The sequence below is a fragment of the Haliotis asinina genome, chromosome 1 (assembly GCF_037392515.1).
Source record: "Haliotis asinina isolate JCU_RB_2024 chromosome 1, JCU_Hal_asi_v2, whole genome shotgun sequence".
Taxonomy (NCBI): domain Eukaryota; kingdom Metazoa; phylum Mollusca; class Gastropoda; order Lepetellida; family Haliotidae; genus Haliotis; species Haliotis asinina.
This window is the reverse complement of record NC_090280.1, coordinates 51746658-51774615: the sequence shown is the minus strand read 5'-3', so window position 1 is coordinate 51774615 and position 27958 is coordinate 51746658. Positions and strand designations below refer to the sequence as shown.

At 39.5% G+C, this 27958-nt stretch overlaps 1 protein-coding gene across 2 annotated transcripts; it reads left to right on the top strand.

Annotated features, from left to right (window-relative positions):
- The first annotated feature begins 1927 nt into the window (after nucleotides 1-1927).
- LOC137293545 (ribosomal protein S6 kinase beta-1-like) lies at nucleotides 1928-27958 on the top strand. Of its 2 annotated transcripts, XM_067824179.1 has the most exons (17): nucleotides 1938-2161; nucleotides 3963-3988; nucleotides 6811-6928; nucleotides 7318-7386; nucleotides 8797-8868; nucleotides 9267-9400; nucleotides 10197-10297; nucleotides 10492-10582; nucleotides 10729-10819; nucleotides 11123-11164; nucleotides 11407-11472; nucleotides 11681-11743; nucleotides 14454-14531; nucleotides 16205-16312; nucleotides 16776-16891; nucleotides 18107-18220; nucleotides 26526-27958. In XM_067824179.1, exons 1-17 carry the CDS (start codon nucleotides 2066-2068, stop codon nucleotides 26530-26532), a joined length of 1392 nt encoding a protein of 463 aa, XP_067680280.1. In that variant the 5' UTR covers nucleotides 1938-2065; the 3' UTR covers nucleotides 26533-27958. The 2 variants fall into 2 exon arrangements, with proteins under 2 accessions (XP_067680273.1, XP_067680280.1); XM_067824172.1 differs by lacking the exon at nucleotides 26526-27958 and having other exon boundaries at nucleotides 1928-2161; nucleotides 18107-22189.

Below are 27958 nucleotides of genomic sequence, written 5' to 3'. Positions count from 1 at the left end.
ATATCTAGTGTGTCGTAACGGTAGTCTGAGGAGAGGTTCGGTATTATGCTGAGTGCGTACTGTTGGTCATGGGTTGAAATTCCAACAGGATAATTTAACAACCGCCCACTCATAGTTTGTATGTCAGTGGATAAAAGGAGATATGGAAACATCCGGGTACTGGTCTAAGCTGCGATTGACACCTATTGTAGGATTAACGCGGCCGCTGTTGACATTATCTGTTCGACCATAGCTGTTTACTTATGACAACAGATACATGCCAAATAGCAAAGTGCCGCTTCCTATACGGCCATCGCAGTCCCACCTGCACGAGACATCCATTTCGGTACTGACATGAAGCATGAGTACTACTGTTCCTTAATGTGATTACATATACCCGGAAAGGTTCAGGTCAGAAAAATGGCTTTCAGTAACCCATGTTTATCGGAAGAGGCAACTATAACCGGATCGGATGGTCATGCTTGCTAACTTCTTTGACAAAATATTCCGAGTTGCGTAGATCGGTGCTAAAATGCTGTTGATCGCTGAGCTGTCTGGTCCAGACTAGCTCATTTACAGATTGTTTTCATGTAGCTGGAATATTGTGCGGCGTAAACTTAATTCACTTTCTCACATGCTTACAACTAGCCTATTTTGTATTTGCTTTTTTCTCAGCCATCGAGGGTCGCTGGGTAGCCAAGTGGTTAAAGTGTTCTCTCATCGCGCCAAAAGCCCTGGTTCGATTCTCAACATGGGTACGATGTGTGAAGTCCATTTTTGGTGTCACCCACCGTGATATTGCTGAAATATTGCTAAAAGCTAAGTCCTAAGTTGGAGAGTCTAGATTCCCTCAGGTTCTGATTTTCAAATCTCCCCTGGGTACCCGTGACGGTCCCCGGGTAGAATAGGCCTTCAGCAACCCATGCTCGCCATAAAAGGCTACTATGCTTGTCGTAAGAGGCGACTAACGGGATCGGGTGGTCAGGTCCACTGACTTGGTTGACACATATGTCATCGGTTCCCAATTGCACAGATCGACGCTCATGTTGTTGATCACTGGATTGTCTGATCCAGACGCGATTATTTACAGACCGCTGCCATATAGCTGGAATAGTGCTGAGTGAGTCGTAAAACTAAACTCACTCACTCACTCACTCTCCCCTGGGATCTTTTCCAGTTTAATTGGGAGTGTTTGCTACTATCAGAATCATGTATATTCAGAAAATAGTTGTTGGTCTAGAGAGGAAATAGTGATCTGACAGGGATACGTATACTCTACAACAGCAAATCTCCCAGGCCAAACAGACCCCTAAACGAATATAACCTGTATGGACCATGCCAGCATAGAACATGTGGCAAGTCTAGGTTACAGCAGTTACCGTTTATAGAAATGGAGTAAATCTCTCGGCTCATTTTTAAGAGAGTTTCAATGATCATTTAATGAACTTTGAGGTGTGCCTCAACCATGCATCCACCTCCGGATCCGCCCACTGCAAATAGATTTCTGTAAATAAAACAATTTTGGTGTGCCTTCCTTGCTGTACTGAAACTACAAATTTACATATTTTTTTAAGATACGAATCTATAGCTAATTATGGCTACCATGGGTCATGGTATATTTTAATACTCATTCCTGATGGGATATATTATTATTATTATCATTGTGATTAAATTTCATTATTGAATATCAACCCTATGATACAGTACTCGTGTTGCGTATCATATTCGCGATTTGTTACTTAGTACGTTGTGTGCATTTTCGTCAGGAATGTAAATTCAAGTTGAATATACACTCAATAACTGAACCGCTGAAACGCCCTGGATTGCATGAACTGTACTAAACAGGTGTTGCGCGTAGGTAGACATATTGATTGCCGGGTAATTGAAAGAGACTGAATATACCGCCGACACGGGATTCCGTCGTTTCTGATTGGTCCTTTTGTACCGGAAGTCTCTTTACATGTGATGTATGACGTCACACGGAATCCCTGGGTTTCACAAGTGAGTTGAGAGTCAACTCTATATTGGTATCTTCGCACCAGCTTTTGTCTTTTTATGTCTCTCTCCAAGTTCCCAGATGTGAATTATGGCTGGTGTATTCGACTTAGAACTCCATGAAGGTGTCGGGGATGACGAGGAAATCTCCGAAGATGAGTTTTTCGCGGCTGATGAAAATTTTCAGGTGGGCCAAATTTAGACGTAGGCTTATTGGTGGAACGGAAGACCCGCTAGAAACTGTCTGACTCAATGACTGGCTGCGCGGTCTTATCTAGAAACAAGTTCGACCGAACATACATCACCATTTCGCATTTGTGTGTGTTAATGAATTTCCTGAATACGAAGTGGTTTATATTTGTAGACGGTACTTTCTGTTATGTTGTAGAATTGGGCCAAATATCACTGATGTTCGGCCGGCCTTCGTTTGTTGGCGTGGTCGAACGAAATGTCAAATCTGGCATATATTAATCCAAGATATCAGTTTAAGATGTATAATTGAACACATGTAGACATATTATCAGTATGTTTCCTCAGTATGTGTTGTGCAATGATCTGGTTGTTGTATTGTTTTAATCATATTTAATCTGACCCTTCAAGCACTTCTTTAAAAAATCAGCTGTTGCGACTTGCAAACATATTTTGCTGAATATACACTTTGTCTTTCATCCTTATGCTTTGAAATTCATTCACAGTAATCATACTGTAACATTCTCCGTGTTTGATCATCCCTGTCATCATATTTAGGTACAGGTCATTAAAAAGCTTGAAAGTGTTTTGTAGAGTGTGCTATTATTTGCATTATATCAGTCCTAGCTTCAGTGACTTAAGAAGTCAATCATATCACAATTTCAATCTGTCCTATCACCATTTGTCTTCGATATTAATTTTTTATTATGGTTGGGATGAGTGCACAGTCCTCTGTAGGACCTACGGTACTACTTTGTACCACTGTACTACTTGGACATGTGGTTAGTAACATGGGGTTCTTTTTAATGGCTGCAAAGAGTAAGTAATTACAACAACGCACCCAAAACACTGTCATATTAACTTGAAAAAATGAGTGCAATATTCAGTCTTTGTAAAGCAGGATTTTTGTTTGGACATTTCAGTAAATGACAGCTGATGACTGACATTGTTAACACGACATGTGACAACATTTAGCTTCAGCTGGTTGTAAAGGTAGTGAACATATCACAAAACTTTTGAGTCTACTAGGATCTGCTTGGTTCTTTGATTATTTTTTCCATCATGTGTTATCAAGATAGATGTTAAGCTTAAGGCCAGACAGGCCCATGAAGATCCAGGTTACAATTGATCTTCAGTAATCCATGCTTGGTGTAGGGTTACAAACCTAGGGTTAGGACAGTCAGGCTCACTGACTGGGTTGTCACATCATCGTATCACAATTGCCTGGGTCGAAGCTCATGCTGTTGATCCCTGGATTATCTGGTCTAGATCCTATTGTTTACAGACCATTGCCATATAGCTGGACCTAAATTCACTCAGGACATATAATAGTTTGTATTACCCAACCAGACGCTTTGCATTAGGTGGTAAAACAAAGATTCGTTGTCTGTCAGTTTGCTCTGCTGAAGTCGGCGTCCACATCAATACAGTGGAATGGTATTACCTGATTGCAGTTTGTTTACATTGTGAGCCAGAAATAAGGCCTAACAAGAATACGCAGTGATACATGTGCAGGGATTTGGATAGAGAACTGTGACATTGGGCCAATTTCAGGATTATTAGCCATTTTCTGAATTTAGAATGGGCCACTGCCCTTGTATCAATTGTAAACCTCAAAATTTTAACGGACAATGTTTTATTCAAATGTGCAAAACGGCCCATGGCCCCTGTCTTTCCCAGTCCCTGCACATACTATGTGAGGGTATCTTAAAAAAAGTTGAATGTAACAATGGACTCCATTTTACCTAATACCACTTCATCATTAACTAATTTCTGAATTTTTATCTTTGTTTTTTCAGGAACAAGGCCCCCTAAGCCCCGAAGAGTGAGTACATCAATATTTATATTTAGGGCCACTCTCATTGGTTAGTGCTGGAGCGATTGATCAAATAATCTGTCCTTTGATAAATCTTGCTTGCATTAACGATTTTCAGTGAACATTGGAGATGAAGGGATGTTCATAAAAATAAGGCACCTATTTAAGCTCAAACTTATATTATATATTCATATGTTGGTTACTACGTAAACTACTAATATTGTTTCCTAACTCGTGTATCTTGATAGGAAGTATCGTTGATCATGATATTAATCAGTGGCTGTTTGGTTTGCACACTGTTGTCATTATCATTGGGTCCTTTATTGGCCATAAGAGCATTTTTGTGGGGTTTACAAGAACAACTGATTTTTAAACGATTACTTATTGATCTGCATGGTGTGAGCAACAACCTGCGCTCGTATTGGAGGTGCATTGACACGAGATTCTGTATCGACATGGCTTATTGAATGTGAATTATTGACACTAGATCAAGATCTACTGAAATGTGAGTTGAACATGTTTAATCATATGTTAGCATGGTTGAAAGATAAAGATTATTATGGCTTCTTTTGTTGCAAGTCATCAGTATGCTTCATCAATGACACTTCTTCCCAAGCTGGGAGAGATCCGTGTTGAATGACTGCATAAATGTTGGAAACGCCCATTGCACTTTAGTGTGAGAGTGATTATGTAAACTGAGATTTGAACAATGTAAACAGTTGGTATGTGTGGTGTTTAGGATGATCCTATGCCTTTAGAAAGGGGTTGTGTACCATGGCATACTGTGAGCAGATTCGTCACAGTTAATAACACTGTGGGCACAAGGACATTGTAAAGGCTAGGGAGTTCCTTCATCCTGAATGTCAGTCCTAAAAGTGACAAACAATACGGATGCCCTGTGATTAATTGTGGCTGTGATTGAATAATTAAAATTAATTGTTACTCTCAGAGTGTGACAGTTTTGTTTATCTGTAAACCTCCAACAGTTACTATGGGGACAACCATACGCAATGGGAGGGGCGTATCCCTGCGACTTCAGTCTACGCTACTAGGGGCATGTTGTAATCCTGTTACAATCTGGGAGATGAAACAGATCAGCAAGTGCTACCGTCATGATGACTATGTGAAATAATTAGGCTAAAGGAGAATTTTGTTTCTGACCTTTTCTTTGTCCTAAAATGACTCTGCAGCGGCTGATATATCATTTATGTTTCAGACAGGTCTTTTTGCCATTGCTTGTGCCATAAAGTCACACTTTGTCTTCATCAACATACAATACTAACCTAGTTAACCTGCCGACACATCAACTTCACAAACATGAAAGGCCATATACACTATTAGTTGCACTGTGTTTTGAAAGGGTGCACTGGCTGCACCTCAGGAAATATGGAGTTTGCAAGGGTCTTACAGTCCTGTGCACCCTTTCAAAACACCATATGACAAATTTATTACCCTTGAAATCTTTTAGTTTAGGTTATCTTTAAATCAACAACATTCAACATACGGCAGGTTGCGATTTTTCCTGAGCGGTCATAAAGAGGGATAACTCAGGATGGCTTAGTTCAGGCTAAATATGATCGAATTTTAGGTTTTGTCAACAAGTGAAATGCAGAAATTTTTATTTTAAATGTCAGACAAATAAGAAAATTTAGCAGCAAGATTGTATTACTCTGTTTATACACGTAATTGTATCCGCTGAATCTAAGTTTTAGCGATCAGCCGTTAGGCAGCTACATTTCATTTAAGGTGAAGGTCACTCATACAACCCATGTAGTGTGGCACATGACAGATTTGTGACTATTTGTACACCTTGACAAATCTGCTTACATGGTTTTGTATGCTTTGGCTGTTGACCAATCAGAATTCAATAAATTTATCTAAAGGGTAATAACATGGTTTATTACCCATATAGGAAGAGTGAGTTTACTTTTACGCCACACTCAGCATTATTCCAGCTATATGGTGCCAGTCTATAAATAATCGAGTCTGAACTAGACAGTCCAGTGACCAATAACATGAGCATTGATCTGCACAATCGGGAACCGATGGTATGTTTCAGCCATGTCAGAGAGCCTGACCACCCGATGCCGAAAGTCGCTTCTTACGACAGTCACATATAGGAAGAACAACACAGGGCAGTATTTTTCCTGTTGGTCCCCAGAGAGGTTAAACCATTTGGTGAATGTTGATTGGCTGTTCTAGAAAATACAACCAATCAGCCCATAGGAGTGTGGGGATTCTCAACATTACAGGTTTCCTTTTAGAGAATACTGTTTTCAGACTTGGTTTATGCTTGAAGTACTAGTTTGAAATGTCTTCAAAACAACAGACAAAGTTCCTGTGATGCAGCAGAATCTGTGAATATTTTATGGACCATGCCTTTTCATTGTGAAATAAATCTCTCTAACGTTCTTCCAAAACATTTTGTACAATGGGTCAGATGGCCTTCATATAAATAAACTGACTGTCTGTCCGTCTTTCCTGACCCCTGAAGGTCCCAGAGTAGAAACTAGAATGACTATGTTTGTCGTAATGGGATCGGGTGGTCAGGCTCGCTGACTTGGTTGACATGTCATTAGTTTCCAGTTGCGTAGATCGATGCTTATGTTGTTGGTCACTGGATTGTCTGGTCCAGACTCAATTATCTACAGACCACATCCATATGGCTGGAATATTACTGACTGCAGCATAAAACTGAACTCACTTGCTCTGTCTTTCCTTGACTGAGCAGAATGTGACTGATGCTTCAGACTGCTCTCCAAACTGGCAGGGTGATTACTGTGACAGCATGTGCAGGTTTTAGTGCTGTGATTTAGCAACATGTGTTGCAGTGATCCGGAGATGGAGACAGTTGAGCTGTCAGAGCAGACGGTCAACCCAGGTCAGCTTAAGGCGGGGCCAGCTGACTTTGAACTGCTCAAAGTTCTCGGTAAAGGAGGATATGGGAAGGTATGTGTTTGGATAGAATTTGATTAACTACGGTATAAGCCTTGACATTCTCGTCGAACTCTAGTATCAACCTTGCCTGAGTGTAAGCCTTGATGGAGTCACTTGTATTATTAGCTCTCACTGTCTCGTCTAACTGAAATATAGACCTTGATACATTAGCCTAGCTATAGTATGAGTCTTTGCTGTCTTGCGTAGCTATTGCATAAATCTTGATGGACTCTCTATTGCACATATACAGGATTTGTGGGATACAGGAATTTGCAATTTTTAGTCCTGTAAATATAATATGAATTGTCTTCTGTCTAGAAAAAAATGGAACTTGTCGTAATTATTGGGCAATTCAGTTCTGACTTTTCAGAACCTTTTGCATCCTTCTGTTTCCATTTCAGGTGTTCCAGGTGCGCAAAATATCAGGCCAAGATGGAGGCAAGATATTTGCCATGAAAGTTCTTAAAAAGGTATGTCAGCAGTGATGTGTAATGTCCTCTCACGGAGTGTGACATTGGCTGGTACTGAACAAAAGCTGGGTCTACCTTTAGAAAACATGCCGTAAGATTACCTATATTGGCTACGTAATTGTTGGTGATTAGGGTTAGGTTAAGTAAGGTTAGGTTGGACCCTAATCATGAGTCAGAGGCTCCCACAAAAGTGGAAGTTGGGCAACTAGTTGTCTATATCACTTTGTTTACCTCGTGGACAAATGTATTTGTTTACCTCTTGGACAAGTGTGTTTCTTGGTTGTTTTTTGGCTGTGGAATTGCACAGCAAAAAATGTATTGTGATTTATTTGCACCTATAGTGTTCGACTGACATTGACCGTACATGCAAATCAAAATTCATGAGGATCCAGGTTAATATTGATCTTTAGTAATGGTTGCTTGTTGTAAGACTTGGAGGGCGACTAGGGGATCAGGTGCCAATGCTCTGTCTTGGTTGACACTTTCAATGTATCCAAGTTGTGCAGAACCATTCTTATAAAATTGATCACCAGATTCTGTGGTCCACACTTGATTATTCACAGACTGCTGCTGTATGGATGAAATACCACTGTGTGGTGTGTTAACAACAAACAAAACTAAAACATACAGATGATATGTTCTACATACAGAAGTAACAGTTCATCCGTTTCTACAATTTGGTAGTCATGACAATATGAGCAATAAATCATTTCCAAGGTTACGCAGTGTGGTATGTCAGCTTGAATGGGAAGCAGCTTTTGTGAATGGATGTGTAGGCCAAATTGTATCAGGTGTTGTTTGAAGGTTGTTTTGTATGATGCTGATAATACTGAGCAGTCCTAGCTGGTTGTAATTTAATATGAATAGTCATCCATAACAACAAGTCCAACCACATTCAGTAGTGGTAGATCAGGCAAAGTTCTCTCTGACATTTATTTAGCTCAGTATATGAAATTTAAACTCTTCTTCTTGTAGCACTTGATGAAGAGAGGGCTGTACCTTCACCTACAAAACTAAGGCTCAGGAAGCCCCCATTACTACTCATTTCTAGGGTCTGGACAATAATAAAATGGTGTTGTACTATATGTTTAGTAATTATTGTAATTACAAGAGTCTTATGTTTCTTGCATTCAAGAATTTGGTTCAACAACACATGTCATCGGTTCCCAATTGTGGAGATCAATGCTCATGTTGTTGATCACTGGATTGTATGGTCCAGACTCAATTATTTACAGATCGCCCCCATGTAGCTGGAATATAGATGAGTGCAGCGTAAAAACTCAACTCACTCACTCTCTGTCCATTTTGTGTGTACTAGATGCACATTCCTGCATGGTATAAGACCATGGAAATAGTGCCATGTTGAAGCTTGTACAGTATCAGCTTCATGTTCGTCACATTGTGTTGCAGGCTACAATAGCCCGGAATGCCAAGGACACAGCTCACACCAAGGCAGAGAGGAACATCTTGGAATGTGTGAAGGTAACATCTGCATTACTGTGAATGTATGCTGACAGTTAACATATACACAACTCAAATTACCACAGAGTGCTAGAATTAGTGAGTGTTGTCCATCCATTCTTCGTAGATCTGATCTACGCGTAACTTGTACATCCTTGTGGTTTTGTTGCAGCATCCATTCTTCGTAGATCTGATCTACGCGTAACTTGTACATCCTTGTGGTTTTGTTGCAGCATCCATTCATCGTAGATCTGATCTACACCTAAATTGTGCTCCCTTTTGCTTCTGTTTCAGCATCCTTTCATCGTAGATCTTGTCAACAATGCTGCTCTTGTTCCCCCATGTGGTTCTGTTTCAGCATGCATTCATCGTAGATCTGATCTACACGCAACTTGTTCACCCTTATGATTTTGTTTCAGCATCCGTTCATCGTGGATCTGATCTATGCCTTCCAGACAGGTGGCAAGCTGTACCTGATACTGGAGTATCTGCCGGGAGGGGAGCTCTTTATGCAGCTGGAGCGGGAGGGGATCTTCATGGAGGACACTGCTTGGTAAGTGTGGGACACGGCATATTGTGTGGGGGAGCAGGGCATGGTGAGTGTTGGACACAGTGTGGTGAGTGTGGGGCAGGGCATGGTGAGTGTGGGACACAGTGTGGTGAGTGTGGGACACAGTGTGGTGAGTGTAGGACATATCTGGGTGTAGGAAATGGCTGGATGAGTGTGGAACACAGTATGGTGAGTGTATGACATGACATGGTGAGTGTGGGGCACAGTGTGGTGAGTGTAGGACATGGCTGGATGAGTGTGGGACACAGTGTGATGGGTGTAGGACATGGTTGGGTGAGTGTGGGACACAGTGTGGTGAGTGAAGGACATGGCTGGGTGAGTGTGGGACACGGATTAGGTGAGTCTGGGACAGGGTGTGGTTAGTGTGGGAAAAGCTTTGTGAGTGTGACAGTGAGTGAGTTAGTCTGGTAGATGCCAGTTTTGGTGAGGTTGGGAAGATGCCTGTTTGGTGAGTCTGGTAGGATGCGTGCTTGGTCATTCTTGTAGGATGGTCAGTTTGGTAGGATGCCTGCTTGGTAAGTCTGGTAGGATGGTGAGTCTGGTAGCATGCCTGCTTGGTCAGTCTGGTAGGATGGTGAGTCTGGTAGCATGCCTGCTTGGTCAGTCTGGTAGGATGGTGAGTCTGGTAGCATGCCTGCTTGGTGAGTAAGGATTCAGAAGGAGAGACTGGAAGAAGTATAATTAATGTTCTTTGTTGTTGAGAAATTGCACAAGGTATGATTTCCCCGTAAGAATGCCAACCAATGTGATCTTATGTTATATGTATCATATGTTTTAGCTTCTACCTAGCTGAGATCACACTTGCCATCGAGCATCTCCACTCCCAGGGTATCATATACCGAGATCTGAAACCAGAGAACATTCTCCTTGACTCACAGGGTAAGTCTGACGCGGGACACCCAGATCACATACCAGCTTCACAGCTGTCATGTTGACCTTGACATTTGATCACGTGTATTCTTCATCCTCATTTGTTACAGATTGTTATTTATTCATCACTTATGCAATTTCCATTGTGCGGGTCTTTATGATGAGAACAACAAATATAGTTAAGAGAATGGTGTTTGTTTTAGGCCATGTGAAGCTGACAGACTTTGGACTGTGTAAAGAATCCATCAACGACGGCACTGTTACTCATACCTTCTGTGGCACCATTGAGTACATGTGAGTATTTATACCACGACTTAACCTGACTCTCGAGGTATGTTTGAATGCATTGATGTGTTAACTGATGTAACAGTAAGATGATGCATTGATTCGATATTGTTTGTATGGGAATGTGCCATGAAATGTATGTAATGACCTTGCAGGGCCCCAGAGATTCTAACCCGCAGTGGTCACGGCAAGGCAGTGGACTGGTGGAGTCTTGGTGCTCTCATGTACGACATGTTGACTGGAGCGGTGAGTTATGGAGACAGCTTGTTATATACAGGGGAAATACGGTACCAGATCGTTTCAGATAACTGTAATATGCTGACGAAGTGCTTGCAAAATTGATGTTGGTATATACTGGTTACAGGGAAATAATAGATGCTGATGACGTGTTACAGGGGAAAGGATAGACATTGATGACATGTTACAGGGAAAATGGTAGATACTGATGACTTGACATATTTCAGGGAAATGTTACATCCTGATGACATGGAAATTGGTGAAAATACACACAACAGAAGGTCCTTTCTTATCAATAACCTTATCTTTCAGCCTCCATTCACTGCTGAAAACAGAAAGAAGACAATTGACAAAGTAAGTAGTCACATTCTGACATTGAAGACATAAAACAAATATGCAGTGAGTTTACAGAGAGCAGTATGTTTCAGTTTAATACTGTTTAGTACCAAACACAGGTTTATAAAATGGAAAACTGAGGTTCGATTTAATCCACGTACCTTCCAAAACAACTTATTGTGGTTGATCTTTTATCAGGGGAAGATAACTCTTTTGCTTTTGCTGAGGGCAGGTGTGACAGATTGTGTTTCTGTTTTCAGATCCTGAAAGCCAAACTGAGCTTGCCTCCATATCTCACTAATGAAGCCAGAGGTCTCATCAAGAGGGTAAATCTTTTATTAACGCAAGATTTATCATTCAATAAGCTGGTAGTTATCTTATTTATCTTCCATTTAGCCTGCAGATATCTCCTTTATCACCTGATATATCAGTAGTTATGTTGCAGTTAGGCTTAATGTAATCAGGATTATTTCTACATTGTTAAAACATATAGTCTACTTTAATCTTATTGATGCAATTGATTTTTTCTACCAGCTGCTCAGGAAGTCTCCATCGGAGCGACTAGGAGGAGGAGCTGATGATGCGAATCCAATCAAGGTAAGCTGAGAACTTAGCAACTGCTTTTAGATCATACATACTTTGGTATTTGAATCTAGATAAACTTGTAAGTAAATACCTTTTAGCATCAATATCCTCGATGGAATTTGTCACCCATTCACATTGCTTCATGTGTTCTGTCTCGTCAGTTCAAAAAGATGCATTTTCAGAATTCCAAATGAAAGTCTAGGGATCCTTTTCATTTTGTATAGGCTTCAAAATTTATTTCAGTAAAGATCTGGGTTTGAATGAGCAACCCATGCTTGTAACAAGAGTTGAATAAGGGGATCAAGGGGTCAGGTTCACAGGCTTGGCTGACGTGTTATCTATGCAAGTTGCATGGATCAATGCTCATGATATCAGTCACTGGATTTGTCTGGTCCTGACTCTGTTATTTACAGACTGCTGCGATATAGCTGGAATATATATATTAATCCATTCAACACCTTAGGCCAAACAATCGGCCAAGACGTCGCCAGGCTCCTGAGACCGTTTGTCTAAAAATTGGCAGGGAGTAATTGCATCAAAATGATATATAGTTTTAGGAAACTAACTAACATGATTCATTTATCAAATCTGTCACTCTTCATAATGCCTGTAAATACTTAATACATTTCACATGACCACATGTCGTCAACAGAATTAGAATTATAAACTATTTTTCGCAATGTTATTCTTGCACACATGCTTCAGCAATGGGTGAACATCAGAGTTCTCAGTCAGCAAATAAACAATGTTTAGACGATATAATTAAACAAATCAAATATAAACTGAAGACAACAGTGCTCATAAAGCGTGTCAGACAAACATTATATTTTACTATTTCCATCTTGATTGTAATTCAAGTGACATGATGGCTTTTGTTGCTTTGAACTTCACGCCCAAACATGATGTCAAATGCTAAAATACATCCATAAAAAGGTTCTTGTCAACAGGTCATAACCCAGCACAATATGTTCTCTAAGTTCCATAATGTACACATAGGTGATTTTCTGTGCAACACATTCAGAATTGCATGACTTTCGGCTGAATATACAGGTTTTCGTTTACGATTAGAGTATCCATTGCTGTTATCTCATTAGCGGACTTAAGTCATGTGTCACAATCTTTATAGCAGACTGTGGCGAAAAAGTGTCATTAGAAACCAGTTTTTGTTCGATAAAATCACTTCTTACAGCTGTGAAAATACCCTTCGCAAGGGTACAGTGATATTCCTCATGAAACGAATCGCCTCACATCTTGTTCATACGAAGCTTTGAAAACGGAAGTATTTCACACTGTTGTATCACGTTACCAAGCGGAATGCCACTCATATCGGAAAATACACAACCATACATGTCATTTCAGAAATTATATTAATTTTCTGATTGTTTAAAAATGTAAATAGAAATAGGGAAGGGGATATCATGACATGATACCTAAGGAAAAAATTCACCCCAATTTTTGCTTCCTTCACGGTTTATGTGGAGATATAAATGTGTTAGCATGCATTTTCATTAAAAATTGACTTCTTTAAGTTGTAGTTGTATTACTTGAATAATATGATAAAAAGTTAAGTGTCAATGGTGTATGACATGTGCTAGTAATAATGATTTATGAGATGATATTGTCCTTCATAAACATATGCTTCATCTGTGACCTCAGGGTCTCAGAGAACTCAGTGTCATGGCAGTATATGCCTCTGGTTGACTGGTGTTGAAAGACTTAAGTACAGTGAAGCCTCGTTAATCCGGACAGTTGTGTTTTTCAGCAAATTCGTCCGGAATGCGAATCATCCGGACTACTGAATAAAATCCCACGTCTCAGCAAATGTTTCTTCCCTTTACCATTACAAAAAAGACACGACTCTGAATTAAACAAATAATAAACATTTAATGTTATAAAGCTTATAAAATGACCAATAGCAAGCACAACAATACATGTAAATAAATTCAAGGCACTGCAAAGTCTCTCGTTGTTGATTTTCCAGGAACATTGTACAATGTCACAGTCACACCAAAAAGTCCTTCATGGTCGTTTGTGTGCGTGTTACCTTTTTCATCGAATTCTTGACATCGATGATTTTCTCGAGTGATATCTTGTCCCCGAAATGCAGGGTCACATTTTGCAATGTGGCTTGCAGCATTGTCTTGAAGCAAAGTCACTTGAACGCACCTGTCTGTCAAAAAATTTCAGCCAATCAGAAAAGAGCTCACTGGTCATCCACGCCTTTGAGTTGTGTCTGTACCTCGCGTACACTTAGTTAACAAGAGTTCATCATGTCAACTCAATGTTTATTGTTCCCAATGACTGAGGGCAGTTACGTAAACATCGCTCGGGAGGCAAGGGAGGCGCTGTTACGGTTCGTGAACATGATTTACAGTGTCCGGACAATGGAGCAATTTACTGTTTGTTTTACTGATTGGTTACAGCTATTCAGCGTCCGGTTCCGGAAACCGAATTTCCGGATTACCAAGGCAAATTATATAGGCATTAATTGGTAACAAGCTAAAATCGTCCGGGAGACGAGACATCCGGATTATCGGCGTCCAGACTAACGAGGCTTCACTGTACTAGGTCAAGAAGCTTTGAGCACCCAATGCTTCCCTCATTATCTCACAGTGGACATGGTTGGGAACTGTTTGATATGTCCACAGATCACTCTACCTGTGCTCATTAGAGTCAAAGTTAATTTTTATTACCCCTTGGTAATACTTTCCTCTGTTTTCAGTCTCATGCCTTCTTTCGTCACATCGACTGGTCGGAGCTGCTAGCAAGGAGGTTTGAGCCGCCATTTAAACCCAATGTGGTAAGCTCATGTTTTGCAAACAAATTTCCCTTTCAAAATCCCAGCTTTCTGACAATCCTCAAGATCTTTTTCGCAACTATATGTGTTAGTTTCACTAAAGCGGTAAAGTCGTATCCTGCATTACTCCATTCTTACCTCTCATGTGAGTGCATGTTGTTAAATCCCATCACAGACATGGAAGCAGTTACTGATGTGGGAAAAGTGTATTAATGAGCATTTCTTGTGTGTCCAGTTATGATTTTTTTAATATATCTAAGAGCTGTCTAGAAACCCTCTCACCCTCTCGCTTACTCTCCTTCTGCGAGGCTGATCTGAGCCAATATGTTGTTTAGAATGATGTTAACTTGTGTTCACTCACTCATTCTGTATTTTGGTTAAAAGAAATTGTGTTTGTCAGGGGAAAATCCAAATTTCAACTTGTTGGATAAAGATTGGTCGCCTTTACAGTAATATTCCACCATAGACTGACTCTAGAAATTTATCGAATGTTTTGATAATGGCACAAAAATACCTATGTAATCGTAACCTTCATTGTGTCCATCAGTGTAAGCTTTCAACGTAACCCTCAACGTAACTTTCATAATATCCCTCTGTCATATTCATCATAACGTTCATCATAACCCTCTACAGTACATTCAGCTTGACCTGAGCTTTTGTACATATGCATGACCCAGGAGGTCAAATGGCACAATCTTCAGGTCCATATAACTTCATTATACAGGGGTGCAGAGTATGTTATTAGTGTTGCATTCTTGCAAAGCATGCACAAATCAGAAACATTAGCCCATGTGCATCTTCTTTGTTTGGAAAGGATATTGTTGACAATTTCTCGACACTGAGATGTCAAATGGCAACCTTGTCTCGGCTGTTCGGACATGTTGACTATCAAAGGTGCACCTCTTCATTATAATAGACCCAACTGGTTATGACATGGTCATGAAGTGAATGAATTAGTTTTCACTTGATCAAGTCAAGCTGAACAAGCTGTATGTAACCTTCATCGTAACCCTTGATGTATCCCTCAGTCTAGGCTTCAAAGTAACCGTCATCATAAGCTGCCACATAATCTTCATAATATCCCTCAGTGTAATCTTAACCCTCAACATAACTTTCACCATTATCAACAAAACCTTCATCATAACCTCAAAGCAGCCTTCATCATAACCCATGTATCCCCTTAATGTAAGCTTCAAAGTAACCTGAAGCAGTGGAGGTCCCAGGATAGAATAGGCCTTCAGCAATCCATGCTTACCATAAAAGGTGACTATGCTTGTTGTAAGAGGCGACTAATGGGATCGGGTGGTCAGACTCACTGACTTGGTTGACACGTCATCAGTTCCCAATTGCGCAGATCGATGCTGATGTTGATAATCACTGGATTGTCTGATCGAGACTCGATTATTTACAGACCGCCGCCATATAGCTTGATTTTTGCTGAGTGCAGCGTAAAACTAAACTCACTCACTCAGTCCCTCAAGGTAACCTGCATCATATCCCTCGATATAACCTTCATCGTAACCCTCAATGTACCCTTCATTGTAACCTGCACAATAACCCTCGATGTAAGGATCATTGTAAACTTTGATCTAACCTTCATTGTAACCCTTGATGTATCCTTCATAATAACCCTCAACCTTCATCGTAACTCTGAATATAACCATTGTTTATTCCAGACTGGGGATGAGGATGTGAGTCAGTTTGACACAAAGTTCACCAAGCAGACCCCAGTTGATTCCCCGGACGACTCGGTGCTCAGTGAGAGTGCCAATCAAGTCTTTCTTGTGAGTAGATCAGATTCTTTTGTATCACATCTGCTCACAGAGATGATAGATTAGAAACAATCCACTCATTTGTGTCATCTCATAATTGTTTAATATTTGTCTAATTTTGATAAGTAGGTCGCATTCTATCAACACAAAATCTTAACTGTACTTGCGCTATCAGTGTTTCACCTACACAGGTATAGCCTGATAATGCAGTGCACCGTACCTGATTATCACAATTTCACCTGCACATGGTGCAGCCTAGGGATGCAACGATACTCCCAGATTCGATCATTTCACCTATGCATGTGAGCCTGCACATGGTGAAATCAGTCCACTCCAGGGTTTGGAGTATTTCACATTGTGATAACAAATGTTTAGCCTGGTTCACACTTGAGTGTATACAAGCTTTCATTAGGCATCAGGAATGCCAGGGACATTAAACAACAAACTGGTGATGCATTTGTTTCCTCCATTTCAGGGCTTCACGTATGTAGCGCCATCAGTGCTCTATGAAATGAACAAGCCATGGATATCAGAGAAGGAACCGAGATCCCCACGCAAAGTGATGGCCTCTAATCTACGAGGAGCCGTCAGGTATAATGACACATTTTACTTCCAGGAAATTCTGTTGCTTCTTTGCCTTGTTTAAGAAGCCATTAACATGCATGGTGACTCGCCATCTTGGATACTGTTATTCAAAGTGCAGAGTTTCTTTGCTGTTCCACAAACATAAGATGAGGGGTTAGAACTTAGAATCGAGATGACTGAGCTTGTTAACACCATGTCAGAGTTGGTAAATGTCTGAGACAAGAATTATGCATAAGTTATCTTTCAAAGCTGTGTCCCCCTGGAAGTAATGCATGTGTGAGGTCAAACTGTATCTCCTAGGAGATTTTGTACTGTGTTCTGACGTCATCAATTACATGAGTCACAATACAGTGACGTCATAAACATGATGATGTCACTGCTTTGGAAGGCTAATGGCATTACCATGTTCACAGATATACATTTTTCATTGAAAACTAATGAAGGGTGATTTTTTTGTGATAAATAGAATCTTGTCCTCATGTTTTCTGATACAGACATAACGCTCATTGATAAAAGTGAAAATATCCGTGGCAAGTAACTTCATCAACTTGTGTTGACACATTTGTATATATCAGTAGACACGTGGGTGAGATTCTGTCAATATGTGATTTTAACAAATAAAACCATTAAAATTAAAAAGGAGATCTGGTGAGGTGAAGCTCAGGGAATATATACTTTCAATCGCATCTTTTAGGGGTTTAGAATTTGAGACGAGCTAGTCAATAGGGAAAATAATGTGGTTCATGGACTGTGATACTGTCTAGTCTGTTACATGCATCACCCAAAACGTGCCATGAGAAAGCGTTGTGAAGGCAACAGCACACATATAGAACTCCCAGGAGTGTTGAAGTGTTTCTTGTCTCTATGTCAGAATCGGTGATGTTAATTTCATTAATGAAAACTATTTCTGCTTGTCACTGATGTTCTAGGCAACAGACACTTACAATGTTAACTAAATAAAGTTAAATGAGTAAAGTACCAAACCTTACCATATCTCTTTTTCTGCTTGGGCGCTGGTATAGCTTAGTGGGTAAAGTATTCACTCCTCATGCTGAAGGCCCTGGTTTGCTTATCTACATGGGTACAATGTGTGAAGCTCATTTCTGGTGTCCCCTGCTGTTACATCGCTTGAATATTGCTAAAAGCAGCCTAAAACCATATTCACTTGCACACTTCCTGATGGAATACATGGTGTCACTCACTTGCTCTCTTCTCTTTCAGTCCATCGCATCAGCATATTGTGGAAGGCTTTGCTATTGGTCAGATCGGCCAAGCCAACGGTCTCCACCATGACCGACACCAGGAGGCCATGGACACGTCAAGTCTACCTAAAAGGTCAAAGTCCCCTGCCATTGCTACTAAAAATAGTGCTTTCAAAAAGCTAGCTTTTCCTGGAGCTCGAAATAGGCCCCCACATCTACAAATGAATTAATTAGGCAGTCTTAGGTCAATATGCAATATGGAAATTAATTTATTGATGTGTTAATTATTGTATTTAATGTGATCAGTATTTGGATGAAGATTTTGTGCGTCTCTTGAACTGTTTATCACAGTGAATATTGGATTTTTCATGGTACTGATTTTTAAGGACTTATTGTTGTTGTAGTATTTTCTTTTAGATTATGATGGTGATAATGGTATGATTTTAGACGGTTCCTATTTCTTTGGCCTATTTTCAAATGACATGCGTACAACGAAACGGGACCAAGAGACAGAAGGGTGTTTATGAAAATGCAAACTTTGTGTATTTGATCATGGTCATTGCTTCCTGTCACTATCAGCCTTTGAAATTTGTGTTTTTGAGACTAGTCAGGAGGACTCGTGTAAACCATATTTCACAGGTCTTCCAAGTTTGTAGCTAGTCCTGCTTGAGCAAGACAACTATGTTACCTATGTCAACACTTTCTGTCAGAGTTCCACTTTGTAGAAAAATTAAAGCATTGCAAACTGTTTCAGATTTATGGACCTCAACTGCTAGTTAGTAACAACTGTCAGTGGGTTTTTTCGCTTAGCCACTGCACATTTTGTAGTCTTGTCTGGCAGATGTACATGAATTTTGAAGGCTGCACATTGTCTTTTTTGGCCCCTGGTAACAAGATTAGTTATATATAACAGTTAGGCTGCAATTTTAGTCTTTTAGCAACAGGTTTTATTAGGCATGTCACTAATTTTGAAATCCACACCCAAAACATACATGATATACATCATACTGCTTCTTTCATATATTTATATTATTGTCATTAAAAGGCATAATTTCATGACAAATACAAGCTGAAATATTGCCCTCAAAAAAGATTTCAAAATATTTTATGTTTCCTTGATTCCCCTGATTTAGAGGATGCCAGATCAGAGTTGATACTTTGTCATTATTCACATTCATCATCCATACCACAGTGTTTTTGTTTTATGTACTAAATCATGATTTTATTTTTTGGTATTATGCATTGTTAGATTGAAAAAAATCTTAAGATCTGACATTTTAACACTGACAAATCTTTCACCAGGACAGCCTGTGTAGTGAGGTATCAGTGTTTTTTTTGTTGAAACTGTTACAACTACAAGCAATACCCAGTTACACAGACAGATTGAACTCTGAGAAAACATGTTCCTATTAGCTTCTCCATGCCCTGTCCACTGTTAATCGTTTGTTTCTGTAGAGCGTGAGAGTGTGAGAAGTTAGAGTGTTCGTGAGCGACGTACCTCCACCTGTGATCCTATTACCCATGTATATATTGTGTATATTTATTGCCATATGATGACAGGCTGAAATAGACTCAAATCTCACTGAAATCTCATCTTTCATTCTGATCTCTCTCTGCATGAAGATCTGACCCTCATTTAGTAGGAGAAGCTGGCGATGTTCAGAATCATCAGTAAAGAAAGAGCAAAGCATTCAGAGCAACATATCCTTAGCTCAATAAAGGTGGTAGTTCTGAATGATAAAAGCGGTGTCATTGAAAAAGGCCGTGTCATTATTTTCTCGTAGAATTTGTATGTACCTTGTCATTTCTGACACCTTTTCCATCGGAACTTTGTAATTGGGTGACTATCATGGACGGACTGATTGTATGTTTTTGATGGCACAATGTTCACGCACACAATGTTTCCTGTTTGTCATCAGTGTCCCAGAGCTTGGCAATTTTGCAGAAGTGGTAAACTTCAGAGATTTAAGTCACCATTTGGATTCCTGTGTTAAATCTGTTATGTGTGGAACTGTGTTCATAGTAATGTGGGACCTAGCTCACTCATTCAAGCCAAAGCGAAACCAAATTTTTTAGAAGCTGATGTCTTATTGGATCAGAGCTTCATGTGATTTGATTGGAGTTGACATGATAGGTCACCTGATGGGATGTTGTAGGTTGGGTCAGTCTTCATGCTGGTAGGAACTGGCTAAAAGATTAGATTTCCATGAGGTTGAAACTGACACCAGCTTGGTTTTAGAACACTATGCAGCTGGACTGGAGTTCAAAGATTGATCAGTTACAAATTACCTGGCTTCCATGTTTGTACCATTAGATGCTGGTGACTGACTGTACATAAAGCTGGAGGAAGAAACTCGTGCTTGGATTTTGTATAGATCAGTCATTCACTGACAGGTTTTATTTCTATATTTTAATCAAACCCAAACTAGCAGCAGTGCTAGAAATTAATTTGTTTAAATGTTAAGGTTTTCACAAATTCTCTGCTTAAGTTTTGTTGGAAAAGAGAGAATAATCCATTTATAAGTACCACCATCGACCAATGTTGGTGTAGTCTTCAGCTGCTGCTTCCCATTGTAACAATAGTAACATTTATATCCCAACCATGTGATATGCTAAGCTGGACCAACCAGCAGCACTTTGGGCTTTCCTTGGATCTAGAAGAGTGTTCACTCATTGATGTTCGGGGTTCATTTGTACCCACCTGGATTTAAAATATGCAGCCCATTTCTGGTGTTCCCCACCATGATACTGCTGAAATATTGCTATAAGTGGCATAAAATTAAACTCACTCACTCACTTGATCTGTCATTGATGTGTAGGAAATATTGATAATCTCCAAAGAAAAGACAAGGGTTAATCTTGACCTGCTTACAAGGCTTATATTCAACACCAAGTTAAATATGCATTGGAAAAAAATAAAGAATTTAGAAATCTCCAAATTTTGGTAATAAAGCTCTTGTTATAGTTATAGCTAGTTTGAGACAAGGTTGTAGTAATAATTGTTATCTTTAATAGAGATATTACTGCAAGCAAACTTACTTTTATCAGAAGATTGGTTTAGTATTCAAACTGCATCTAATGTTTTAATGTGTATATTTAATACTCACCACTAAAACAGTCATATCAATATTTAAGTGTTATCAGTGCTGAATGTTTGTGTCCATTGAAGCCTGAGGGTTTGTTCCTAGGTGTGAAGTTACTCACTGATGGAGGTGTGACTTAAGAGAGTGTAAGGGACCTCAGAGTTTGTTGCATGCTGGAATGGACTTCTTGTTTGTTCCAAAATTACAAAATTAGACCCAATGCAACAGATAAAGATGGAGAAATTGTTTGAAACAATTGTCCTAACAGATTGGGCTGAACAGAACTTTAGATGAATGTTAGATGATTAGATTGTCGTGGCACAAGGGATTATCATGATTATGACTGTCGTTTGCCAAGAGATTATCATGATTGAGATTCATGGTACAAGAGATCATGATTAAGACTAGTGACACAAGAGATCATCATGATTAAGACTAGTGGTACAAGAGATCATGATTAAAACTAGTGACACAAGAGATCATCATGATTAAGACTAGTGGTACAAGAGATCATCATGATTAAGACTAGTGACACAAGAGAACATCATGATTAAGACTAGTGACACAAGAGATCATAATGATTAAGACTAGTACAAGAGATCATTATGATTAAGACTAGTGACACAAGAGATTGAGTATGACTATGTTGGCACAAGAGATTATTATGATTATGTTGTGGCACAAGAGATCATGATTATAACTGTCACTAGCACAAGAGATTATCGTGGTTATTGCTATCATGGTTCTAGAGATTATCATGATGTGTTTTTTTGTGTAGTTTAGTAGTATATACAAACATGGAAGCTGCCAGGAATTACACGGTTTACTCATCGGTTGGGAACGTACATCACTGGTACATCCCACCTGAAGTCAGTCTGTGTGAATAGACTATCTCACTTGTACATCCAGAGTGAAGTCAGAACACATGAATAAAGTGTCTGATTTGACGGAAGGATATGAAGAGAATGATATGTATGTCTGGGGACTGTAATAAACATATGATTGTTCATAGAATGACAGCCGTGTGAAGTCTTTATTGAACTGTGCAATTCTTCTCCTTCATGAAACCCCCCTGAAGGTCGGGCTGGGAGGATTCACTGATGCACTGATACATCACGATACATTTAAGTTTGATACAGTTATCGTATCAACAGAATACACAACCCTTTTTTCCAAAACAGTACTATCTTAAACATGTTAAGGTACTTATCTTGAGAAAAACATGCAAGTAAGATAGAATTCCTTACTTGTTTACTACAATGGTGTTATTGTTACTCACAAATACCGTGAAAAAAATCATTTTAAATCTTAATACTTTGTCATTCTTTCAAGATATATGTATTGTTATGCATATCATATAACAGGTAAAATATCACGATGTGTATCATATCTTGACATAGTGCATCATCCCAGCCTTAGTTCAGGTGTCCAACACTCTTCAGGATATCAAAGGTGATAAATCTCCATTCTGTGATGATAAATAATCTGGACTAATTGCTTCATCCGGTATGATGTGTTGCTGAAAATCTTCGAACAGACGAACTCATTTATGATTTAAAAGAAGCTACAGATGACGATTTAGTTCCAGTTATTACTTTTATTTTATTTTATTTATTTTATTAATATACATATTTTTTTATTTTATTTTGTTTTGTTTTTCTAATCTTGGCAACATATTTCTCCCAGGTTGCACTATGTCTTTCAGAAAGCCTTGCTGGTCATCAAAGGTTTTATATGGTCAGTAGGTCAGCCTCTCGGACTTGTTTAATGTTTCACTGTTTACAAATCTGGAATATTGATGAGTGCAGTATTTAAGAACAAACAAGATAGAACCCGAGTGACATCTCTGCTTTTTAATAGTATAATGACATTCCAGTCTCTTTGGCATGTTGTAGGTTACAAGACATTTTGTCATAGTATAAAAACATTCCTCTGCCCTTATTCAGGAAAAAGCAACTGGACAATGTTCAAGAGATGTCACAGGGATGTTGTAAGTTGGACATTATTCCAGCAAAAACAGATACATTCCTTTCATTAGAACAGTTACCCGATATATTATTTTGAAAACAACTGCTAGAATGGTATTTAGTGCCGGAAACTTTCTTTTTTGTTATTATGAATATAACAAAGTATTATCTTTTCCAGTAATTTTGGGCACCATATCCACTCAATCCTCAGATTCCTGGATATCAGTGGTGAATTGCCACATCATATGCAGGTTGATTTGAAGATAAAATTTGACAAGAGCAGGGCAAGGTGGCAACACTTTGAGAAAGCTGAGGAAAGAAGTGGGTTGAGGGTATTTATCGACACAGAATGAATGTTTAACACCCTGATCAGTGAGGATGCTCTGTTATATGGAGATTTTGTCATGTCTTCAAACACTGTCCTTACAAACTGTTGTGCGAGGTACCTCAATAACCCTAGATCATTCCTAGTGTTGACACAGAGGTTACAGAAAACACACTTCTGGATCTCACCAAAATATTAGAGTCCAGGCCTGACTTTCTCTAGAAAGATGTGTAACAAAGTCTAATTTTTGCCTACCAAGTACAAATTGTGACATGCTTGGGAGATCAGAAACCCACTTTTGGCTGAAGAAGCTATAAGCTGGTGTCCATTCCTGTTTGTCCCCAAAGCTCCACCAATATGTTTGTCCTGGTTTGTGTCCAATCTGACCTCACTGGATCAGACTTGAATCCAGATTAGGGCAGACCAGTTATATTTCTTGGTCTTGCAGACTTACTATTTATTCTTATTCTTGAAAAGTATGAAGTGGGATCCATAAAACAAGAAATATAATTGGTCTGGCTTTAAGTGAAATTAGTTTTAAATGAGTAAACGTTCCAATGTTAGCTGTTATCACAATGTTTATAAACCACTGGTGAAAGCTTACTTGTATTAGCTGCAAACGTCAAATACAGATATGCACTCTGCTGAATGCTGCGGGGCACACACCTACACCTCTTGTGTCATGATGCATGAAACCAGTTCCTCTGCCAACTTCCAGTATGCCAAAACATGTGGTGATATTGTTATTCAAATATGTTCCAATAAAATCCATTTTTGCATCACCAACACTTACCACTTCCTTACAAACAATCCCTCATACTGCCAATTAAGCTGAAGGGGGATAATCACAGTGCTGAGACTTCTATACCACATTGTGGTAGGTCTAAGGTCATTCGCTGAGACTTCTGTACCATGTTGTGGTGGGTCTAAGGTCATTCGCTGAGACATATACCACGTTGTGGTAGGTGTAAGGTCATTCCCTGAGACTTCTGTACCACGTTGTGGTAGGTCTAAGATCATTCGCTGAGACTTCTATTCCACGTTGTGGTGGGCCTGAGGTCATTCACTGAGACTTCAGTACCATGTTCTGGTAGGTCTAAGGTCATTCGCTGAGACTTCTGTACCACATTGTGGTGGGTCTGAGGTCATTCACTGAGACTTCTCTACCACATTGTGGTAGGTCTAAGGTCATTCGCTGAGACTTCTGTACCATGTTGTGGTGGGTCTAAGGTCATTCGCTGAGACATATACCACGTTGTGGTAGGTGTAAGGTCATTCCCTGAGACTTCTGTACCACGTTGTGGTAGGTCTGAGGTCATTCACTGAGACTTCTGTACCACGTTGTGGTAGGTCTAAGGTCATTCGCTGAGACTTCTATACCACGTTGTGGTGGGTCTGAGGTCATTCACTGAGACTTCTATACCACATTGTGGTGGGTCCGAGGTCATTCACTGAGACTTCTATTCCATGTTGTGGTAGGTCTAAGGTCATTCGCTGAGACTTCTGTACCATGTTGTGGTGGGTCTAAGGTCATTCCCTGAGACATATACCACGTTGTGGTGGGTCTGAGGTCATTCACTGAGACTTCTATACCACATTGTGGTGGGTCTAAGATCATTCCCTGAGACTTCTGTACCATGTTGTGGTAGGTCTAAGGTCATTCGCTGAGACTTCTATACCACGTTGTGGTAGGTCTAGGGGCATTCGCTGAGACTTCTATACCATGGTGTGGTCGGTCTAGGGGCATTTTGTAGGGTATTCAAAGTTAAACATCAAGGTCGGTGAACCAGTCCTTGAATGATCTTGTATGCATGGGGAATATTCAACTTGTTAATGTTTCATTTAAATTTTTTCGATGAATTGTTCATTACAAGGTCACCAGTCCCAAATGTTTATTCAGTTATTTGTGTGAAGATTTAATCTATGCAGAAAGTGGGTGTGGTAACAAATAAGATAGTGATCTCATATATGTTGAAGATATGTTTTTATGAAAAAGTATGTTCAGTCTCGCTACAAAAGAATGCCCACATAAGTATCTTGGTCCTGAAAGTTTGTTTGCTTATGCTGATACCTGCTCATCACAGTTGTCAGATTAGATAAGTGCATGCAAATATGCAAACATCTTTGTATTGATCTGCTTATCAGTGCAAACCAGATTTATAGTGTTCTACATAGCACACTGTGACTGGTAGAGAGGTGGCGACTCCCCCAGTTATTGGAGGTCACGATATGATATGCCGTCATCTTTCATAGGTCTGCGTGACCTGGTGTAGCTGACAAAAGCTCAAGTGGAGTGTCAATGTATTTGGTCTGCGGGGTGTACCATATTAGATATATCACACACATGCATGGGTTTTCTGCTGCAGTTCCGTCCGTCATCAAAGTCAAAAAGCATGTGGCTGTCAAGCAGTGGCCAGGTGTGAAAGCTGAACCATCAGAAGCTCTGTTAACATGTGAAATTAACAGTCTGCCAGAAGTCTGCCTTAGCCTGGCAAGGATCTGAATTCAACTGGTGACCTTATCAACTAATCACTACATCTTTTTGAATAGAGTTGCATCCCCTGTCAGTATTCAAGTACATGTATTTTGGGATAATAATTTCTAAATTGACCCTTTGCTGGCATGACACGCTGTTGGTTCCATAAGATTGGGAAGGCTCCATCCTCTCAATCCAGTTGATTCTGACTTGTTCTATCCCTACAGGTTTAGCCTGAGATAGTTTTGATATGACACTAAATATTGTGCTTGGCCAGGTTTGAATCCCAACCAGGCCAATGCACTACACACAGATGAAAACATCTGCTCTCACTCTCATTATGTAGAGTGCAAGTTACAAAAACTACGGTAGCTGCTCGTTTTTTTACCCCCAGAATATTGACATTGTTTAAAACTGGTATTTACTTGACTTTGATATTCAAGTATATTTCATCATGTATGACTTACCACTAGTGTATCGGTAAGTAAATCTCTCTTAACTGCTATTCATATTAAAAATTATGATTACATTTTGTTCCATTCAAATGTTCTCCACAATAACTTGAGATTATTATTTATTTCTTTTAGACATTAAGAAGAGGACGTAGTGATCGGGGTCAGGTGACAGGTCAGAGGTCGCAGGGTGGCATCAAGATGTTATGTTAGGCGTGTCAGAATAGCATGGACTGATTTCAGATGTGTACATACCAGACGTTCATGCACTTGTGATTTTGTTATATCTGATCATAGCTTTTATCATTGTTATGCTCAGAATAATGTGTGTACATACAAAGCATGGCTGCTTGGCATGAATAGCCATGTGGCACTGCCATTAGCTTTGCAGAGTTGCTTCCCTTGGGGGTGCCAGAAACCTGTGATCTTGGGTTCTGTGATCTAGTGCTCATGGGTTTCATAGTAAACGTCTGAGACCTGCACCACTTTGGGGGGTTTCCAGAGCCAGCTGACATGCTGGAATACAAGTCAGAACAATGTCAAACCCAGCACACTCACTTACTCATTAGGAGAAATAGTGTTTATTCATTATGGCTTAAGCTCCAAGCATCTGGTTATCAAAAGGTAAATATGTTAAATAATAAGGTCAAGTCGACCTACTATTCAGATAAAGCTGTTGAGCAGCTTTGGTGGAAAATGATTCTTTTTTTAGTCTCATATTTATTTCACATTTCAAATGTTTCTTTTCTGTAAACCATTCAATATGAAAAAATTGATTTGGAAAACTGCTTCATAAATATTTATTTTTATAGAACACTGTTTATGGTTAATAGCTGGAAAAGTAGCACTACATAATTACATTGTTGGACGGGTCGTGTAAAGGGCTCAAGAGATGTGATAGATAGAATTGTATGGGCAATTCATGTTTGAGAAGGGGAGGGGGGCTTTATGAAGTGTATAGGATTTTAGAAATTGTATCACTGAATAGTGATTTCTCTCACTATTCTTGATTTCCTACATACTTCTGTTTTACCATTTTATTGACTATATTTTTATGCAGGTTTTATCTGTATATATAATACACTAGATACATTTCTTTGATAATGTTTATTCAGGTTGATACAATGTAACAAGTTATCCAGTGTATGATTACATGTGATATCTCAGGATGTTGTTCAGGTTTGCTGAAATTCTTTGTGCTGCTTGAAAACTTACAGAGTTCCCTTTATCCATTGCCTGTATGTTAGCTAGGGCACAAGGTGTTGCTGCTGTGCGGAGTTGCGTCCCTTAGTCATGCTGGGATGTGCTGTTTGTTGGTTCAGATGTTGGACTTACCATTGTCTGACCAATGCTGGTTTAGGGAGTTTTTGCTAATGTGACATTTTCTTGCTGATATACTGTTCAAATTAAGACAAACACACTGTTCTGGCGGATGTTGCAGAGTCTGAGATGTTGTGATAGGTTGTGCTTTCCACAGCAGAAACCTGTGACTAGTGTTGTTCCAATGATCAAGAATCAATCTAAAGAAGGATTATAACTATCGACTATAAAAAAATATTTACGATTAA